Here is a 17,893-nt window from a genome sequence, read left to right as displayed (position 1 = left end):
AGAGGTTGTGGAGAAAGAGGAACCTTCCTCCACTGCTGATGGGAATGTAAACTTGTACAACCACTCTGGAAACCAATCTGGCGCTTCCCTCAAGATCCAGCTACACCACTCCTAGGCATATATCCAAAAGAGGCTCAAGTACACAATAAGGACATTTGCTCAATCATGTTTGTAGCAGCCTTATTTGTAATAGCCAGAAGCTGGAAACAGCCCAGATGCTCCTCAGTGGAGGAATGGATGCACAAATTGTGGTATTTCTACACAATGGAATATTACTCAGCAATAAAAAACAAGGAAATCATGAAATTTGCAGGTAAATGATGGGATCTGGAAAAAATCATCCTGAGTGAGCTATCCCAGAAGCAGAAAGATACACACGGTACATACTCACTCATATAGACATATAATATAGGAGAAATCTACTAAAATCTGTACACCTAAAGAAACTAATCACGAGGGAGGACTCTTGCTAAAATGCTCAATTCCTATCCAGAAAGGCAAAGAGGCTGGACATCAGAAGAAGGAGAAAAGAGGGAACAAGTCAGGAGCCTGACACAGAGGACCTCTGAAAGGCTCTGCCCTGCAGACTATCAGTACAGATGCTGAGTGAGACTTATGGGCAACCTTTGGGCAGAGTGCAGGGAATCTTAGGAAAGAAGTGGGAAACAGTAAGATCTGGAGAGGACAGGAACTCCACAAGGAGAGCAACAGAACCAAAAAATCTGAGCACAGGGTCTTTCATGAGACTGATACTCCAACCATGGACCATGCATGGAGATAACCTAAGACCCCTGCACAGATGTAGCCGATGGCAGTTCAGTATCCAAGTGGGTTCCATTGTAATAGGAACAGGGACTGTCTCTGACATGAACTGATTGGCCTGCTCTTTCATTACCTCCCCCTGAGGGGGAAGCAGCATTACCAGGCCACAGAAGTCAATGCAGCCACTCCTGATGAGACCTAATTGACTAGGATCAGAAGGAAGGAAAAGAAGACCTCCCCTATCAGTGGACTTGGGGAGGGGCAAGCATGCAGAGGGTGGAGGAAGGGAGGGATTGGGACAGGAGGAGGGAGGGAACCACAGGGAAGATACAAAGTGAACAAAGTGTGATTAATAAAGAAAATAATGTGAAACTTAAATATGAACAAAATACTTAAGTTGATTACCGTTTTTAGAGGGGTAAATTTTCAAAGGGGCCATTGACTAAATTCAAAATTCATAAATGTAGATTAATGGCTGGAAAAGCTCTTTTTGAATTTAGGATATTGAAATTACAATATAGCAGTTGTTAAGGTTGTGATTAAGATATAGTTATCACACCTGAAATGTTCAGTGGACAGCCTTTCCTCTTAATGGCATACAGTTTTTATGTTTTTTATTTTACATGCATTGGTGTTTGACCTGCATGCACGTCCATGTGAGGGTGTCAGAGCCATTGGAAATTGAATTACAAATAGTTGTCAGCTGCCATGTGAGTATTCACACATACGAGCCTGTGGGGGGCATTCTTAAACCACCACAAAGGGCCCTTGGGCAGGTGGGCACACTGCTTAGCTGCTGACATTTACTGTCATGATTGTTTTTCCCTTCTCACGCGGTTCCCTAATTTGACACATTTGTGCTGCCTCTCTTGGGCATGGACAACTGTCTCTGTTTCGGAAATCATCTCTTGTTTCTATTTGTTACTTATTTGCGTATGATTATTTTTTAGATACTTAAAATATTTGCCTTCTTAAATTCTAACTAGTTTTTTTTTTTTTTTTTAAATCACTTTCCACAAGTGGTAAAGCTTTGCAGAGATGGTACTACTTTTCAAATGATTTTTATAATTTAGGAATACCTCATTTATAACTTCAACAAGCCCATGAATTGTAATTAGTAGACTACTATCTGTCAGATACTGTTATGCAGGCCAAATAGATACCAGAGACTGTAATAGTTGTCTTTTGGTATGGAGTAAATGGCCCCCCTAACTTAGTGGTGTACAGCAGATACACTGTTTCCTCAAATACTCTCTGAGGGCCATGATTTTCATAGTTGCTTAATTCGATGGTTCTGGCTCAGGTACTCAGGAAGATGTACAGTAGAGGTTTGCTGGAGTTATGCTGATCTGTAAGCTTGGCAGGTATTTCCAAAATGATCACTCATGTGCTGGTGTAGACACCTTTTTCTGTTGGTAAAGTAGTGTCTTAGTTCTTTGTCAAAGGTTTCTCTTTCTTTGTTCTTTGGGTGTTCTCATATCTGGCAGCTACCATATTCCAGAATGCGTAATCCAAGAAAGAGGACATAGTGCCATTTATGATCTGGTTCTGTAAGCCAGAATTGGTAATTTCTACAATTTCCTGCTGGTCACACAAAGCCAGAGGATCACTCTGCAGTTTCAGTGACTTCTCACTACAATGCCATTACACTGTAATGGGAAAGAGAGAATGTCAGTAGTTACCAAATCTATGAATAGGTAATAGAATTTTATAACTAATTTGAAAAGACATGGAAATATAATGTGCCTTAAAGGAAAATGGGGAGAGCCCATGTCTTGCATTGGAGTGGTCAAGAATGGCCTTTGAGGCTTTTTCACTTGTGGCTGAAAGGGGCTGGCCGTTTTATTTCTTGTTAACACATCTCTATGAGGGGCACTGTCACAAGAATTTCCTGAGTGCCTTGATTATGGGAACACAGCAAGCTGGTGGCTAGCAGGACTTAGTAGTGAGACTCAGGGGTCATGGTGTTAATCAACAAGTTACTGAGTTAGTTAGGAATGAAGCTGGTTAACCCACACTATTTCAGTTGAGATCGAATATAAAATTGCATGACTATTGACACATAATTTTGAACAGTATATTTTATATTCCAGGTGTGTATTGGATAAAGTTGATTTTATAGTTTGGAGGAACTTCTGTTTGATCATTTCTCCCAGATTCTATGAAAACCTCAGCTTTCTTCCTGGTTCTAGTCACATGTAAATTTAAAACAAAACAAAACAAACAAAAAAAAAAAAAAACAAAAAAAAAACAAGTAAAATTTTACAATACCTGAGAATTTCACTGCCCTTTTAAGTTAAAAAAAAAAAAAAAAAGCTGTCGACATTTACAATGGTGTAACAATGAAAACTTTAAATAATGAGTTTTCATGATCACAGTGTTATAACTGAAAATCCAGATAGTTTTTTAGTCTTTTTTTTTTGTTTAATTTATTTAAGCTGTCATTACTGATTATCAGTGTGATTACTCAGCATGAGATAATACTCAGTAGGGTGCTCATTTAACTTCCCCTGAAGATAAGTGATATTAATTTATAAAACTTAGTACACCCCAGACACAGGGAAAGCTTTGTTAATGAAGTGTGGTGTTCTACCTCTAAATAGCAGTGTAATAGAATTCCCTCAGTCTTGTATGTGTTTAATCAGTTCTTCATCCAGTGTGAATTGCTTGTGTATTTTACCTGCCTAAGTTGAGTTTCTAGTTTGACTTTAAGAGGAGAATTCTATATAAGTTATCTAATTTTTATATAAAGATAAAGTAATAAGTTGTAAAAGACAAGCCATCTTCAGATAAATTGCAAAATATAACAACAGTGAACTTGCTGTTAGTCTTATGGCAATTTCTGCGATAATTTTAAGTACAAAATCTTTTTAAAGTTTCTTTGTGCTTTGCTTCAAAAGCAACTAGTATGTGCCATCCCATGAAAGATAATTAGAAATGATTTGTCTGTGAGTGAAACCCACTGTAGCATCATTATAAAAAGAAAAAAAAGGAAACTTTCCAAGCACATGGGAAACCGTTGATTTGGCTTTGTTATATTCTGTGGGATTTACCTTCAGGGATTAATAGAGCATATCTGGGTATACCTGTAAAGCTTTACTTTAAGCTTGAGACATTCTAGAGTCAATGCAGTGTCCCAGTAGAGGAAGAGGAGATTGTATTCTCCTTGTATTGCTTTAAAAAATATACTCATTCATCTATTTCTATTCATCTATTTATCTACTAACATTCTGTCATCTACTGTATCTATCCTATCTGTCTATCAATCAATCTATCTGTATATCTATCATCAATGTACCTATCTTCTATTAACATATCATCTATTTATCAACATAACTATCTTTTCATATCATCCATCTACCTACCTACCTATCATCTATTAGCTATCAACATAACTATCTTTTCATATCATCCATTTACCTACCTACCTACCTATCATATTAGCTACCATCTGTCTGTGATCTGTGTATCTATCTATATTATCTATGTATCATCTATCTATCTATCTATCTATCTATCTATCTATCTATCTATCTATCTATCTATCATCTAGCTAATGTATGTGTGTCTGTGTATCTTTCATCTACCTACATGCCTGTTGATTATCTATTGATTTCTTTGTGTGTTTTATGTGTATATCTCTCTGTGTGTATTTGTGTGTAGGTATCATGGCCTTTGTGTGGCAGTCAGAGACAACTTGTGGGAGTCAGTTACACCTGGCTTTTGCTGGTAACATGGGCCAAAGGCATGTATTCTGCCTTTCCTGTACCTTGTGACAGCAGGCTGGGGCCTGTCTGAGTTTTATTACTGTTACCTATTCTTATTTTTAAGAATGTAGGCTTTTGTGAGCACCAAACATTTTATGAGCTCTTGTGTTACTCATGGAGTCATAGGTTGTACATGCTGCATTTTAATATTGATGTTGCATCACTGACACTGTGCTTAGCTTCAGTTCCTTAGAAATTTCACGTGTTAATTAGTTATATGTTTTGTGTGATAAGAGTTGCGATAATTTCTGTACTAAGGAATTGACTCTGCATGTGCAGAAGTTATAACACTGCAGTAATGGCTAAATGTAGACTAACCAATCAATCCCTTGGCTTACAAAAATTGTTTTCAAAGAACAATCAACATAGTGTACAAATATACACAGGCACTGCTGCTTTTGGACACATTTCTTTTATAGTAGAGAGTATTTTATTTGGTTTAGTTGCTGGGGTTTTATGTGCATATGTTCTACATGCTCCTTGTTCCATATCTGTATGGCAGGCTAACTACTTGCTTTCCATACCCCAACTGTATAGCTCATTTACATTTGTCCTAGCAGCGCTTAACTGGTACATTCTCCATTCATTTTCGTATCTTTTTGTTGATCTGGGATTCTACCTCTCATCATTGCCTTGTAACTTGAAAAGCTTAACAGTTTTTGTAGCTGCTTACAGGTCTCCTGGAGCCAGTCTCTCAGCTTTTGTCTGCACTGTTTTTATTTTGCTTCTACTTAAGAAAGGAATTTGGACAGAGAATTTCAGTATGGTAGGACTTTTTCTTTACAAGTCAAAGTTGTTATTCCAATCTTCCTCAGAAAAGAGAGGTTTTCTTTTCTTCTAGGCTGTTTGAATTGGAGGCTAGCCAGTTTTAGGAAAGGGCTAACCTGGACCTTGTTTTTTACTTTGGGTTCAGCTCTTCTGTGGCTTCGTAGAATTCGAATGCTTAGGATCTGAATGTCACTGAAATCTGAGGAGCTTCTTTATTTGTTTTAGCGTGTGCTTGTATGTATGATTGTGTATATATGTGGGTATGATGGATGCATATGGGAAGTGTGTGTGTGTGTGTGCAAACCCATGAAGACCCGAGAAGGACATGAGTGCTTTGTGCTACCACTGTCTACCTCTATGTTATCTGTTATCTATCTATTTATTATCTTTGGATATCTAATTTTTCATTAGGTGCTTATGTGCATGGGTATGTGGACTTGTGAGTGCAGGTGCCTGTGGAGTCCAGAAGAAGGCATCAGATCCTCTGGAGTTAGAATTACAGGTGGTTGTGCGTAACCTGATATAGGTGCAGGCAACTCAACTTGGTTCTCTGCAACAGCATTATGTTTTTTTAACTGCTATGCATTTTGAGGCTTCCTATATTCTTAGCATTGGGTCTTTCACTGAGTTATGCTGAGGGTTAGCAAGCCTCAGTGATCTCCTGCCCCACTTGCCCAACGACTTTCAGCAGCTGGGGGTGCAGGCATTCCTAAATAACATCTGACTTTATATGTTGGGGATTTTAAACTCAGATTGTCTTGCTTATGTAGCCAGTTTCCCTGGCCATCTAGTTTTTGACTTTACAACTGAACTAGAAAGTTTCAGTTGGGATAGCTTTCTCTTTTAGATATGATGACCATTTTTAGGTCATCTCAGTATTACTGAGTTGTCCTTTTGCTCTCTGTTTCTTCAGGAAACTATGACCTGGTGTTCTGCCCTTAATTCAGATGGCAGCTATTCAAGGTCCTTTGAAGGCATGGGGTGTATCATGGGCATTTCACTCAGGCCTTTCCCTGGTCTGTGTTGTAGGAGGACAGCTTGCAGTTGCTGAAAGCCTTTCATGCCTGAGGAATGATCTTACTCAGCTGCTGCTTTCACTAACCTTCAGCATGCTGCAGATATGGCTAAGAAAGAATTGAGGGGAAGAGTTGGTAGCAGATATGCTTTATGTCTGGCCTATTTGAGAGAAGTTATTTGTTTCGTAGTCAGCCATCAACCACGCTGTGATCAGTAGGGCACTGAACATGACTGCTATTTATTTACCTATCCCTGAGCAGCGGTGGAGGACAATAAGGGTATTTTTGTAAACTAAAACTAATGGTCATAAAAAAAGTACTTTTGCTACCTATTGGCATTTCATTCTTTGTGCCCTCAGCTTCTGTTTTTCTTTAATGGCATATTTTCCAATCCTTAATACAACTACTTACTGGTATATTTAGCTTGAATTATTTGCCTAGATGTGAGGCTCAAAAAGAACAAGGCTTGTCCCCAGAGAGATATGTAGGATGCTGAACTCCGTTTACATAAGAGGGGAGACAGATAATAAGTCTTCCTAGTTTCAAGGAATATTTTAGTTCAACTTTGAAGTACTGGTGAAATGAAACAAATTTAGGAATATCAGCAGGACATATGTAATCTCCCCCCCACCCCATTTCCTTGTCCTCTTCCCCCTCCCAGGAACACCTCTTTCCCTTTCCTGTGTCTTCAGTTTTCAGATGAATTAAAACCACAGCAACTATCATTTTACAAACTTTTGTGGCTTATTTGCTGGGATGACAGCAATGTTATGTTGTGAATACTTTCTAAGTTTTGCAGGGCTGGACTAGTCCAGCTCGTATTAAATGGACAGTGTGTAAGTACAGTGCATAATATTTTCCCTTAACATTATCTTCATAGATAATTTAGAGGCTATTGAATGTAAACATTAATATTTTTACATTTCATTAGTTGACCTATTTCTTTAGTAAACTGAATAATACCATAATTTAATTATATTTTAAAAATAAAGATTTCTAGTAGTGGATTTTTTTAAATAGATCTGCCGGCTCTTTTCATAGGACTTTCTGCATTAATAGAAATATTCTGAATGTGATTTTACTGCTGCGGTTCCCACTAACTACCTATGGCTCTTGAGCACTTGAAATTTGTCTATGCTGCTAATAAATAAATATTTGCCCCAGTAGCCATATGTAGCTATTGATGTTATAATGTGTAGTGCACTTCTATAGTAATAATATATAATATTATATATAATATAATAATATATAATAATAATATATAATAAAACCTATACATTTTAAGCATTTATTTATTTGTATGCATATAAGTGAATGGGTCAATCTTGTTGGTCCTCTATTGATGTTATATTGAAAACAATAGGTTTATATTTATTGCAAAGATGAAAAATTTACCTAATCAGTGACTATGCTTTGAATCAGCATATTCTTGAATCCTCCTTTAAGATTTTTGCCCTTCTTGAAAGTTTATGTGTCTTGAAATGGGAATATAGTTTATTTGTGAGGACAAACAATTTGGAATGAATAGATCATTAGCTTTCGAGTCTCATATTCATATATTATCAAATACCAGTCAGCTGTTTGATCTTGTTATGGAAGATACCATGTTACAACAGAAATCTAGCTGTATTAAGTAAGGCCCTGCTCTGTAGATCTCAACAAAGTTCAGATGTGGGCTGGAATGAACAAAAAGATGTTATCAGTTAAATAAGCTATAGAGGCATTACAGTTCAAAATTTAAATTACTAACCCATGTCCTGATGTGCCCCTCCTGGACAGTATGCATGAGGGCACTGGAGAAGGGCAGGGGCTGGCTTGCAGGGCAAGCAGTGATATTTAGTGCCATCACTACTAGCTGACTTGCTTTTGTGAAACTGATCAGTTTGCTTATCTGTAAAGCATGGGTCATCTGACACCAGAATCTTTAAATTAAAATTGTATGATTTTCTTTTTAAAGATCTATAAATATAAATTTATTGTTTTCACTATAACAAGAATAAGGGGCCAGCAAGACTGGCTCAGTAGGTAAAGGCACTGGCCAACCAGCTTGATAACCTGGGTTTCATTCATGTACCTACATACACAGATAAATAAATGCTTAAGAATGTATAGATTATACTACACTACACATTACAGAGATCTAATCTCTTGAGATTGTATGCTTTTCCTTCTGCCTTTCAATGGGATTCTTGCTGGAACCTTTCAACCCTTAGAGTCAATATTGTTAATTTTAAAGCTTCTGTTTCTGTCATTTGATGAAAATCAGTGACAATGTGATTGACCCTGTGTTCTTTTCCTTGTTTTTGGAACTAGATAACTGTTGATGTATGAGGAAATATTTATGTGTTATTTTATCTTTTTTCGTAGCTGGACAAATTCGCCAGCATAAGAATTCCAGGGAGCAAGAAAGAGAGACCTCCTCTTCCCAACCTGAAGACTGCATCTGGAAACAGTGATTGCTCCTCAGTGTCATCAGAGATGATGGAAAACATTCCAAAGCTACTGTCAGAGAATGAAGTCTTAAAACTTTTTGAGAAGATGATGGTAAGATCTTTTTTTTTCAGTTTTATTCATAGTTCATTAAAAAGTGTATCAAATGTCATATTTATATTGAATAGATTGTGTGGTCTGAGTTCATTTGCTTTTCAGATTGTTGCCTTGCTCTCTTGTCATCAGGTTTCTGGGTTGTTTCTCTGTCTTTGTTTTATTCCGTTCTTAGCTCTCAGTACATTCATATTATTTATGGCATCTGTCAGTTGTGTCTATAAAACTGAAACTGTCCCTTTGTGCTGTGCCTTTTCTTGGAGAGACACATGGTGTCCTTTGGTGCCTTCGTCATTTCGTCCTTATGTATTATTTTTTGACAGATTCAGCTTCTGATTTTTTAATCTAAATGAGCTGATTTGATCTGGAATTCATCTTGCTAAGTATTTTCAAACCATTTACTACAAATGGATGCTAATTTTATATAAATAGACTTTTTTTTATCTGTATAGTTGGTACTTTCTAATTTCATATCTATTATTATTCAAAACACATAGCTGGAAGATTACATAAGCAATACCAGAAGGTAGTGCTTAAGAATTCAGTTCTTTATAAGTTCAGAGTAGGAAGAAACTATAGTTTTTTGAGATACCTAATTACCTTCTAAGAAAGTACATCAGATAGAAAATTATGGTATTTTCGGGAAATTTAAAGAGACATTCAGGTGAGCCAAGTGGCAGTTGAGGGTTTATGTAGGCAAAGAGAAGGTCAGTCTCTTGCTTGGAGGAAAACAGCAATAAGTAAAATTGTAGAGCTAGTCTCTGAATAGGTCCTGGGACCAGGGAGAGAGGTATGAAACGTTAGATTGGAGCAGTAACTTGGGACAAACTCTGAAAAGAGTCTAAGTCCCTCTGAGGGGTTGTGTGTATATAACTCATGATTTATTCTGTATATGTGTGCTCATTTGTCTATCAGTTTTGGAAGCTTTATCCATTTTTTTTTAATGGAAGTTAATGCATTTGCTCATTAGCTAATGGTGTAATGAGTGTGTGAAATCTGTAGACTATTAATAGCTCTTTTATAATCATTTAGCTATAGCCTTGGTTTTTATTTATCACAAGTATTTGGTTTAGTGTTAACACCTAGACTGTCAGAAGACCCCGGAAAGAAGAAAAACCCAGTTTGTCTTCATAGGCTTTTTATATTAAGTGCCTGCGATTGTGAATATACTTTTAGTATTTATTAATTGTTTTGCACAAACTCTAGACTTGGCAAGCCCATCTACTATTATACCAGCTCCTACACATTTTGTTTTTTCTCTACACGTTTTGAATTAATTCCTTGTTGATACTATGAGCTGCTATAATCTCTTCCAGGAACAAAGAAAACCTCTTTTTGCTTGCCTTATCCACCAGTAATGAGTCTTGTATGAGATAGCTCTTCACTTTCACCTTTGCAGACTTATGATGGCGGAGGGCCTTTTCCTGCCATGCACTGAACATGTACTTTAATTACCTGTGAAACTTTGGAGTGGTACTCTTCTGGCTCTACCAACTACATTAAAACTCTCTTCCTAAATTATAATGTGAGCACCATCTGAGTAAGTAGAAGAAGCAGCCCATTGCTGTTAAACATTATGGAGAACATATTTTATGATCCCATGCAGTTATTTAAAAGGATAGCCATCCAAGAATTACTGAATATAGTGTATGCTGTTCTTTTGTGACTGCTGGGATCACTCACAAATATAGGGAAGTATGTGCAAGTCAGTTGGATCTGGACAGTTTGAAGTGATTTTGTATACTTGATGAGAAAGAGGGCCAGATCACTTATTGAGTCTTAGCCAGGGCTTACTAATAGATATTTTCAATCCAACCTTTGTTTCATTTAGCAGAACTAGAATGGAAATGTTGCTTTGTTGGGGCTGTTAAATATGCGAGGGATGAGTCATTCCTACCACCTCATTCAAACACACAGAGCAGATTCTTTCCTTCTCTCTCAGAATCCTTGATTATATTAGAATTCATTGTATACAAAACCTACTCTTGACTCTGAAGCTGAAAGCCAAAGAAAGTGAGGGAGTGTCTCTTGCCTTCTTTAAATGTGAGTTAGAGACATTTTTCTTTACACCACTTTTTGTTTAGTCCTAAATTTAAAGTTGATTCTATGTCTGGAGAGAGCTAGACTTACAGAGGACTGTCAGTGTTCTGAGTCACGTGGCTGATCAAAGAAAGAGGGCTACTCTAGATTATAATCAGGCTCTGAAGCAGCGGGGATGTCCAGCCTTGTTGAAGTGAACCTTGAACAGCTGGGCAGAACCATATTTATTGATTGTTACACAAAAGCTTTTTTGTTTTTAATTTTGTAAAATGAGTTTCTATAAAACCCCTGCAACTTCAGTTCTTATTAGGCATGGTTTGCAGTGCTCAATAGTGCAAGACATTCTGGTTGTGCCAGTACTGTCTTGTGGCCAAAGTCATGCAGTAGCTGTAAAAGCTCCTTCAGAAAAACAGCTCTATAGAAAACACTTTCTTTGTTTCTTTCTTTTTTTGTATCTTTCTCATTCTCTTTCTTTCTCTTTCTCTTTCTCTTTTTTTCAGACAGGGATCCTCAGTGTAGCCAGCCTTGCTGTCTTGGACTTACTCTGTAGATCAGATGGGTCTGCCTGCCTCTGTCTTCTGAGTGCTGGGATTAAAGTGTGTGCCACTTCTGCTTAACTACAATCGCTGTTTTCTATAATTATTTCTTTAAGGTCAAATTACTTCTAGAAAAATACCTATTTATTTTGATCTCTACCCTATATACTGTGAAAAACAATTATTTCATTCTAATTTTTATCCTAGATACTTTGGTTCTACTAGAATTCCACTATACTGTACTTGATCTATAGTATTTTGAAATATGTTTGTATATGTTACTTTTTTTTGTGAATTTCAAATATGCATACAAAGGATTTTGATCATTCTCACTTTCCAGCTTTTTTTTAACTCCTCCCAGATCCCCACCCCATTGCTTCAACTCCTTCCCGATTCTATGACATTTGTACATATATGTATATACATATAAAATATTTATGTTTATAATAAATACATAAGCTATATATTATTCAGTGAATCCAGTTTATGTTGCTCATCCACTGGAATGTTAAGAATGGCTACTCTATTAGGGGCCATGTCTTTAAAAACTCTTTCTTTCCTAGAAGCCAGCCATCAGCTGTCAGAAAGCTCTTCACTTAGGAATGGGCCTCATGAACCTCTCCTCCCTCCATGCTGGGATGGACCAGCTTGATCCTTTATAGCTCTTGTGCAGGCAACCACAGCTACTGTGAGCTGAAGATTCCATTGGTTCTTTTATGTCCAGAAGACAGTGTTTTGTCTAGCTCCTTCCAGACTCCTGACTCTTAGGATTATTTTAGGTCTTGGGCCCTGGGTGGAGGAAGAAGATAAAGATTTGTTTTTGGCTTAGCATAACTTTTTATTAACAAAAAATTCTGACAGGAACATTTAATAATCAACTATGTTAACCTTTTGGCATTTGTGCTTGCAAAGGTTTAATCATATTTAAAATTTCTATGTAGGGTCTTTGTGTCACAATTGTGTAGTTTTAAAAACAATTATTTCTATTTACCAATTATGTAAAGTATTTAATTTGTACATGAAGTAGCAACTTTATTTTGAAGAACACTTGTTTTTCTTCCTTAAGATAGTCCTCTGAAATATTACTGACTTGATTATTTAATGAATGCAAAGTATAGTGTAATACTTCAACATTTCACTTTTGCTTAGAGAATTGATTTTCTTGGTCTCATAATGGTCTAGTTTCTAAAGCAGTGATGAATTTTTAGTTATACATTTAAAACTTTATGTTTATTTATAGGTGTGCACATACATGTTTGGGCACACATGCCACAGTGCAAGTACAGAGGTCAAAGGACGGCTTGCAGGAGTCAGTTTTCCTTCCACAATGTGAGATTCAGGGACTAAACTCAGGTTGTTAGGCTTGGTGTCAAACACCTTTACCTGCTAAGCCATCTTGCCTACCCTCAGAGCTTCCTAAGAGCTGCCCCCTACCCTTGTTGATATTTTGGAATATACTGAAAGCCTGTCTTTCAGGCTTTATAAATTTATAGATTTCCTATAAATCTCAGATGTATGAACTAGTTGGAATTAATATTGCATATACACATAACCGTGATATCTGAAACCATCGTTACTAAATATCCTTGTACTTTTTATTGACTGTAATGAAACTCGACTTTTGACTGACATGAACTCAATGGGTAGGTACAACAGCTAAAGGTTACTTGTTTATTATAGGCTTGGCCTCTTAGAGTTAGTCCTTTTAATTTTTTTCCTTGTCTTCAAATAATAAAAATGTGTTGCTGACTATATTTAGTTATCAAAACAAAGCGTATCTTCACATAGCAGACTTGTTCCATTTGGAGATAACTGTAGGTGCCATTGGTAGAGTGGCATCCCCCTTCTTGCTTTTCTTTCTGACCTTGATTGAGTCTGTCCACTGTAGGATTAGGCTGGAGTGGAGGATGAAGCACTTGTTGATTTGGTTATTTATAACGTGCCATTGGCTTCACTGTGGCTGCCTGTGCCGCCTGTCAGAAGATTACAAGTGGTGGTACTATTTCCCTGGTTATTGTGACTCTCCTTTCTTCCTCTGATGTCACCCACAGTTCCTATGTCACTGATCACTGACCTTTTGGTGGCTACTCCCCTTCTCCCTGGCTTCGGAGTCTGTTCTACTGCATTTACCGTTTGGATGCAATAGTTCAGTTCTGAATTGACCCAGTATTCATATTTTGTTAGTGGAAAGCCAATATGCTCTTAGTTTTGTTCAAACTAATATACTCTACCTTCTGGATGTTTCTGTAATAGTTTACAGTTTTGCAGCTTTTCCTGTTGATAGTGTATCTGTCTGGTTGTAAATGACTTTTTAATAGTAAATCCTCTCACTAACCCATGACACTGATTTCTATTTTCCCTGTGGGTAAAGTGATTCCTCTTTCCTGGTCCTTATTTACATCCTCTCTGTCTAGTCTTTCCACACCTTCTGTTCGATCTGTCTCTTTCTTTGCAGTTGCATCCGTCTTTCCTGTCTTATTTTTCTATCCATTAGTTTTCTCTATACTTTTCCTCCAGCATTGGAGCTGTTCTTTTGTGTAATATCTCCTCTTGCCACCTATAGAAGAGAAGCTAAAATTAGCTATCTAAATGATGTCAAATATCAAAACATTAAAAATGAGATGCATCATATTCCTTAAAAACGACATCAAAGTCCCGTTCCTCCATTAGTTCCCTCTCTGGAAAGCTCGCACTGAAGTGTGAGTCCTCTTTACCCAGTTGGGCCATTTGTCCACATTGCTTTACTTCTCTCACCTTATCTCTGTCTGTAGTTTTCTTCTCCTTTGTACCTCTTATGGGGCAGGTGCAGAGCCCTCCTGCATTTGTCTTGCCATCTTTCTGTTTGAGAACTCCCGCACTCACACTTCATGTCTTAGTGTGAACATTCTTGAAATCTTCCTCATCCCTCATCTCACCTCTGAGCTGTGCTACATGAATGCCTTACAGAATTTGTCCTTTATTATTTGGATCTGTGTTCCTACTAGATTAACTACCCAGTATCATAATTCTAAACAAATGTTGGATACGTGAAAGTTCTCAACTTTTAAGATTTCTTTGAGACATTGTCACACTATGCAGTTTTTGCTGGCCTGGAGTTGCTATGTTATAGCCTGTCCTCAAACCCACTGTGATCCATCTGCTACTGTCCCCAGGGTGCTGCAATCAAAGGCGAGTACCAAGCCAGCAGACTTTTTAAGATTTCTATAGATACTGTGTGTTTCTCTGCTTTAAATGATTAGGTAGGATGGAGATTAGCTGCAATTGCTATTCTGCCCGGTAACACAGAAATATTAGGAAAGTGAAGATATTTTTCATTCATTCATCTTTTTCCATTTTGTCATGTTTACTGTTGAGAGGATGAACACTGTGGAAGACAGGCCATCTATCAGGATGCCATCATCAACAGGCAATAAGTGAGTGCCAGTGATAACAATCGTTCTGTCAATAATTAAATTCTAAAATCCTCTCTAGAACTGTGCAGAGAAAATCTGGTAAAGTTGCTTGATATACTTACATATTAATCGAGTTGCTGTAATCACTTTCTGGGAAGATATTTATCAGGTTTTGTCATAGCATAGAAATAGCAGAAAACACATTTGTAAAATACATCATCTTGGAAGCTTATGCTTGAACTGTCTCCTGGCAATAGAGCTTAGGTGACCTCCTGTTAATACATGTATTGGCATTTTTATTGAAGGGAAATGAGAAACATGCTACAGGTATTATGTTTGTGTTGGGAACACTGTTCACTATGTAATAGGAATGTAAATCTACTTTTGTTTTTCTAATTGTAGAATATTTCAAACATAATGTAACAGTATAGAAAGTAAAGCAGTGAAAACCACCATAGACAAAATTGAAATATTTTGTGTACTGCTTCCAAAACCATTTTTCCTCCCTTTTTCTTTCTTAACATCTGCAGAGACTTCTTTCTCTGCCTCAGTTTTGTCCTGTGGGAAAGTCAGTCTTTGTGTTTAGGTCACTGTTCAATTCTGTAATGCAATTTATGAGGAAATGCCTGGTGTCTTTAAAAGTTTCAAAGTAAGTGAATGAGACACTTTTAATCAATGGTGGTGCTCTTACCCAAAATATTATGTAATGCCTGTTTGCACTGGTAGGTGATCTGACTATTCTTGATAGTTCTGGCTAGGCATTATTCCCAAACTAATCATGCTTGGGAATCACATTGCATATTTGTTACACTTGTTACTTCTTCTATTAAAATTAGAGTATATAGAATAAAAGCGATACGTAATTGTTTTTCTTTATTCATGCTTGATATTGGCCTTAAGACAAATTGGAATTCTGTTTTCAATTGAGATAGTTTACACTGTTCATATAAACTTAAAAATTGATAGGTAAAAGAAAAAGCTTATTTATAACTTTATGTACCAACAATTGGCTATAGTAAGGTAGTAGTAATGTTAATTCTAAATTGTAGATTCTTGTAGAGCACTTTCATTCCAGTTTATTTCATATTTCATCCTAATATATGTATAGCTGTATGTATGCCTGTGTATCTTTATGTGGAGGCCAGAGGTCATGTGTCAGTTTGTAGGAGGCATCTATCTACCGTTGCTGTCCTCAGGCTAGTTCCACTGGCCAGTGAGCCTTCAGAATTCTGCAGTCTTACTCTTCTCAGTGCTATGACTACATGCCCATGACAGTATGCCTGACTCCTAACATGGTGCTGGGGATCCAGCTCAGTTCCTTGTGCAGTGTAGCGAGCGCTTGATTGACTGAGTCGTCTCCACAGATCCTAGATTGCTGGTGTTTATTGTTCACTTCTCTATTTATGTCTAAACCCAATCTAAAAGTTATTGTGTTGCCAAAGTAAAATAGATTTTTAGGATTGGAACGAAGCCATTGAATCTTTCATTTTCTCAGTAGGTATGAAACCATTTGTGGTAGTAAAAATGTACTTACTTCAGTGTGGGGGTAACACAAAAAAGACCATTTGACATTGTATGATGTGAAAGAGAGATACAAATGTGGTTAAGAATAGAGTTGTACTTTTTGAAGATATTTGGGTAAAATTTTAGTTTTAGGATTTTGAGCTTCATTGTCCCAAGACAGATAGTTAGGGTATCAGACCTCCTTTTAAGATGTATAACTAATTTATGATTGCAGTGATGTGGTATTAATAAGCACCTTGCAAACCCTGGAATAGTACACAAACACAATTGAGATCCACTGATATCCACTGACTTAAGAATTAGTGTTTAGCCTTGCTCTTGCTGTGTTAGTTTTTAATCTTCCGTTGTTCTCAGAGATTCCTAAAATGTATTGATCAATTATAGTACTGTCTTTCCAATATCCGTTTTGTGACTGTTGCCATGCTTCTGCCTATCAAGTGCTTATTTTGCTTTCTGGCAGAAGTCCCTTACACCTGACCATTTTCAACTATCTGCTTGTATGTATTTGCCCAGTGCTCAAATAGTCAATCATTTTAAATTTAATCTGACTCTCCATGGTGTCAACTAGCCCACTCAACTTGATGTATGCACATTTAATGAGTATGCTGTCTTGTAAAATCTACATTCATGAAATGAGAATATTGAGTCTAACATTTGTAATTCAGTTGAAAAAATACCCCCTCTCTGGTTGCCATTCTCTAGTCAATTGCTCCTTACTGTTTAAATATGCTCATATATTAAGTTTACATCTTTTGTTTCTCTGTTTTGCTGGAAATAGTGTCAAAATATTTACTTTGTTCCAATATTTTATCAGCATATGATGGAATCCGTGTGTCTAAAAACAGTAGCACAAAAATGGTGAAGTTTTAGAATATAGAACCCTCCGGCCTTATCCAATTTAGGTCCGCAACTGGTTTTACCTGGTTTTCAGGTTGGGCCTGTTCCTGATTCATTCAGTACCTTTGTACAAAGTAGAAGGCATGTTTCTTTCCTTGGATGGACATGGTACGTGGCAATGTCACAAAATGTGGTGATGTTTGGGAGGAGTCTCAGCTTCCTTTACTAGCACTATTGTGCAGTGCTAGTCACATACTGACCCTGATCTCATGCAACCTAGGTTCTCCCATGCTCCTTTGCAGGAGTGATGCATTTCAGCCTGCCTTCTTTATCTCACTGCTTCAAGGGCCTAGTTCTACGGCTGAAGCTATCGCACTTTTTTCTGAAGGCTCTAAGAGTAGCAGTTGCTTAGTGCTCTAGGCTAGACCTGCAAAATTCTGGCTCCAGCTGCACTTCAGAACTTTACCTCCTTTTCTGATGACTGTTGTACAATAGGATTGGTAAATTCTCTATGGGAAATTTATTTGTGCATTTAAAAAGTGACCAATGAGGTCTATCCATTGTGAAAGATGCAGCAAATTGCATTAAGAAAAAGGATCTATAAGCTGAAAAAGCAACTTATATGCAATAAGCAAAAGTGTTTAGTAAGTGTACATAAAAGATTTGGAAAAGGAGGGACATGTGGGAACCCTAATGAATACAGAAAT

The 17,893-nt window shown here is 37.1% G+C and overlaps 1 protein-coding gene across 1 annotated transcript in view; it reads left to right on the top strand.

The window, feature by feature from the left end:
- Positions 1-17,893, top strand: part of Diaph3 (diaphanous related formin 3) — a 485,489-nt gene that overhangs the window by 42,922 nt on the left and 424,674 nt on the right. The window contains 1 exon segment of the mRNA XM_060391498.1: positions 8,681-8,857. Within this exon segment, the coding sequence (XP_060247481.1) occupies positions 8,681-8,857 (177 nt within the window).

This window comes from Meriones unguiculatus, chromosome 9 (genome assembly GCF_030254825.1).
Source record: "Meriones unguiculatus strain TT.TT164.6M chromosome 9, Bangor_MerUng_6.1, whole genome shotgun sequence".
NCBI lineage: Eukaryota > Metazoa > Chordata > Mammalia > Rodentia > Muridae > Meriones > Meriones unguiculatus.
The sequence above is the reverse complement of the archived record's forward strand: the minus strand, read 5'-3'. Positions and strand labels throughout refer to the sequence as shown.